Genomic DNA, 4,135 nt, shown 5'->3' on the forward strand with positions numbered 1-4,135 from the left:
CACCTTTCTTGAACTCCTCCAGCATGGCGTCCAGCTTGGTGTCGTTGAAGACGCAGTGCATCGGGTGTTTGTAGAACTGCGTGATGGTCTTCAGCGGGGTGCAGTCGTCCGGGTCCACGAACGCGAGGTCCTTGACGAACAGGATGTCCACGATGTTGGACCGCTCGTTCTCAAACACCGGTATCCTCGTGTAGCCGCTCTGCATCATGTCCGACATGGTGTTGAAGTCCAGGACGACGTCCGAGGCCAGCATGAAGCAGTCTGTCAGCGGCGTCAGCACGTCCTCCACGGTCTTGCTGCGCAGCTCCAGCGCTCCCTGGATGATGTTGAGCTCCTCTTTGACCAGGTCGTGGTACGGGTCGGAGACGCGCAGCATCTCCAGGAGTTTCTCCCTGGTGTAGAAGTTTGAGATCTCCTGGTTGAGGATGAGGTCCAGCAGTTTGCTGATGGGGTAGGAGATGGGGAAGGAGAGCACCATCAGCAGCCGCGTCACCCAGATGGTTTTGGAGGCGATGGCCAGGCCGTGACGCGACGCCACCGAGTGCGGGAGGATCTCTCCGATAAAGAAGATGCCGAAGGCGCAGATGACCGTGGAGAGCCAGGTCATGCCCAGGATCTGGCACATCCACACGGCGAGCGAGGCGTTGATGATCGCCGTCCCCAGCAGCAGAGTGCACAGGACGTAGTTGCCGTGCCGACGCACCGACTCGATTTTCCGCGCGTAGTTCTGCTCCTTGTCGGTGCCGCTGTTCTGGAGGACCTGCAGCTCCACCGGGTCCAGCGCCAGCAGGCTCAGGTTCAGCCCGCTGAAGAGCGCGGACAGCCCGAGCAGCAGGACGGAGACCAGCACCTGCCGCCAGAGCTCCGGGGGGGGCGAGCGCTCCGCCACGGCCACCCAGAAGTCCCTCGTCCGGTAGTGTTCCCATTTGGATCCGTCAAAAGCGCACATGGAGTAGTATTTGATCTTCTCCCCCCTGCGCAGGTCCTTGGCCAGCAGCTCCACCAGCACCGACTTCTGACTGGACGCAGACTTGAAAGAACCCAAAACCTCGATGTCGGACGTCCTGGCGTTCTTGTCCATGCACATGTTCCGCTTCGGGTGAACTTGTCCCTCTCGCCCGGGGGTCGGCTCCTCGATGAAAGCGATCCAGGGCGCGGCGTTGTTGGCGCGAGTCGCCGCGGTGCGGTTGAGCCTCTGCGGGGAGGTGGAGTAATAAACCCGCAGCATGAAGCGGGTCCCCTCGGTGGCTTTCAGCACCCCGTCCGCCACGGACAGCTCCGCTCCGGTCTCCTCCGGCCGAAAGCCGAGCAAGCCAAGCGCCGGGGCGGGGAGCAGCGAGCAGACGGACAGGGAGAGCAGCAGCAGGCGGGAGGGAGAGAGCGGAGCTCCGGGGGAGAGCGGGGCTCCGGTTCGGGACCGCGCGGCCGCATCCTCCGCAACCATGATGCGGTGTGAGGGGGCTCGTTCAGTCCCGAGCTGCGGGGTCACGTGGCGCTGCGTGGTTCCGGTCCATGTGGGGAGAGGGAGGGACCAGCAGCTCTCTGCTAACTATCCGATGTTCTGCTGTACAGAGAGAGAGAGAGAGAGAGAGAGAGAGAGAGACGCTCCACTGCGCCGTGACGTAACTTTCCAATAATAGCCTCGAGCTCACCGTGAAAAAACGGCTTTACATTTTGCTAATTGAGCTTAGTCACTGATTTGAAGTGAATTTGTTGTGTTTTAGGGTTATCGTTGTTCCACTGGAGTGTGTTAAGCTGATCGTTACCAAAAAAAAAATCTAATTCAATTTGAGATTTCCATCTTTATTATTCCTAAAGTAAAGGTGGACACTGCCTTCCTGATCACATACTAAGGCTTCATCGCATCAATAGATAATAACTTACGGATGCGTTATAGATCAGTTGGCTGTTTATCCTCCAGCGTGTCACTTTAAGAACCATTCAATAAAACCTTTGACCTTAAAACTCCTGGAAAAGTGAATTTAGACCAAAAGCAGTTTGTAAATCACATGTACAAACTGCTGACTTTGTAGACTATTGTAAGAAATATATATTTTTAATGATCTAGATTAGTACTAATCTGTATAACTGGTGGTGGTGTTTTAACATTGATATCTATGAGTGTGTATTAATGGGTTACATATCTGCGATTCTGCTTATTATTATTATTTGCTTGCAGCCAGGGGGCGGAGCCAGACGTTGTAAACACTCAGCCCAAAACTATACAGGTGTCCAGAAGCATCCTCTGCCAGGGAGATTGTATTCCCATTTATGGCAGCTATGCACATCTCTCAAGCTATTTGATATAGAATGACTAATATTGTTCATCATTTGGGAAAAAAACATGATATTTGCCAAGGAAAGAAATAAAGTATATATACGTCCTATTTTGTATCTAATTGTTCTCTGACTTTCTTCATCATTCTGACACCTCAACACAACAAATGTTGAGGATGAATAATTTCAGAGAATCTCTAGCTGCGTTCCAGGCTGCATACTTTTTCTTTTTCTTTTAGTACACGCTGCAGCTTCCCTCACAAAGTACTTACTGTTGCATGTATTCAGTTTGAACATGCTACTTCCTGTATATAGAACCTATCAAATGCTGTATCAACAGAAAGGCCATAAAAACAGTAATGTCCTGCATTTATATATATATTTATGTAATTACTTAATCAGAATTTGTGCCTTAGTGTCCCTTTCTTTGTATTATTTCTTTACGTTTTTCTATTTTTCGTTTTTCTGCTTTTGCTTCTGTCCATCTTTCTTATCCTCTGCGGTTGCCGGAGCAATAATGCATATTATTATACTTTTATTGTCGAATAAACTATGATTAGTTTGACTCATATTGGCCGTAGAATATTTGGCTGTGATGTTATTTTTATTCTTAACAGTGTTTCCCCTTTAAGGCTTCTGACCCGTTAAAACACTGTGAGGATGAAAGCCCTCCAGCGTGGAGATGTTCACAGTGATCTTCTCTTCTGAGATCTGTTTTCATTCAAAGGATTTATCAAGTTTAAGAAAATCAAAACTTAGACAAAGTAAACACAATCAGAGGTTGGGAGCCAGTGTTTTGTTTTAAAAGATCTTCACTGAGGTGAGCAACATGAATACATTTACTGTTACTGGAGTCTCACACTCAGTCTGGAGGTGTTTTTACGGCTAAACCCTCTGATTACAGCAACTTACTGTCTAAACAGACCAGCAGGAATACAGATAGTTCTCTCCTTTAAACCCAAGAGTAAAACAAAGAAGGAAGAAGTGTTTGGATTGATTCTTCTTCCTCTCTGTTTACACCTGTCTCTCATGAATCAACTATTGTGTTATTACAGGATACAAGACGTGATCCACACAAACACATCAAATCCTCTCTCCCTCCCTCATCAAACATCAACTCATCACTACCTGAGAGACGGAGCCACCATCAACCACTTCATACATGATCCTCACCGTTTACTGTCTACTTTTTTATGTTTTGCACATTTTTGTTCTCTTAAACATCTTTACATCTCTGGTAATATCTACATTTGGTTTGTGCACCTTACTGATATTTTTTATTTGATCATATTTTGTTTTATGTGCACTCTTTCCCACTTTGCAGCTGTTGAACAACAATTCCCCCGAAATAAATAGAGTTTTATTTTATCTCGTCTCGTCTCATTTTGAGATTTGTACAATAAAAACAAAGAGACAGAAAAATAACACCTAAAAGAAAAGAAGCAAGTTGTGCATTAAAAAAACACGTGGGGCTTATAGTACGAATCTCGTCTCAATAAATAAACTATAAGCAAATATAAAACTCATATAATCAACAAAAGTAGACAAACAAGCAAACATAAAGTCAGCAACATAAATCAAGGAACATAAAATAGATAATATAATGGAAGTGACCTGATTGTATCATCTCACCCTTTTGTATCTCATCTCATCGTACCTCATCTCCATCCATCCATCCATTATCCAAACCGCTTATCCTGTTCAGGGTCGTGGGGCGCTGGAGCCAATCCCAGCTGACATTGGGCGAAGGCAGGGTCCACCCTGGACAGGTCGGCAGTTCATCGCAGGGCACATATAGAGACAGACAAACATTCACGCTCACACCTACGGGCAATTTCGAGTCTCCAAATAACCTGAG

The 4,135-nt window shown here is 47.1% G+C and overlaps 1 protein-coding gene across 1 annotated transcript in view; it reads right to left on the reverse strand.

The window, feature by feature from the left end:
* The window catches only part of LOC116399745 (metal transporter CNNM1-like), a 12,390-nt gene extending 10,854 nt beyond the window's left edge, over nt 1-1,536 (reverse strand). The window contains exon 1 of the mRNA XM_031877129.1: nt 4-1,536. Coding sequence (XP_031732989.1) covers nt 4-1,444 — 1,441 coding nt within the window. The 5' untranslated portion in view covers nt 1,445-1,536. The remainder of the gene's footprint in view (nt 1-3) is intronic.
* Between the last annotated feature and the right edge of the window lie 2,599 nt (nt 1,537-4,135).

The sequence above is a fragment of the Anarrhichthys ocellatus genome, unplaced genomic scaffold (assembly GCF_004355925.1).
Source record: "Anarrhichthys ocellatus isolate YVR2014 unplaced genomic scaffold, GSC_Weel_1.0 scaffold126, whole genome shotgun sequence".
NCBI classification, from domain to species: Eukaryota; Metazoa; Chordata; class Actinopteri; order Perciformes; family Anarhichadidae; genus Anarrhichthys; species Anarrhichthys ocellatus.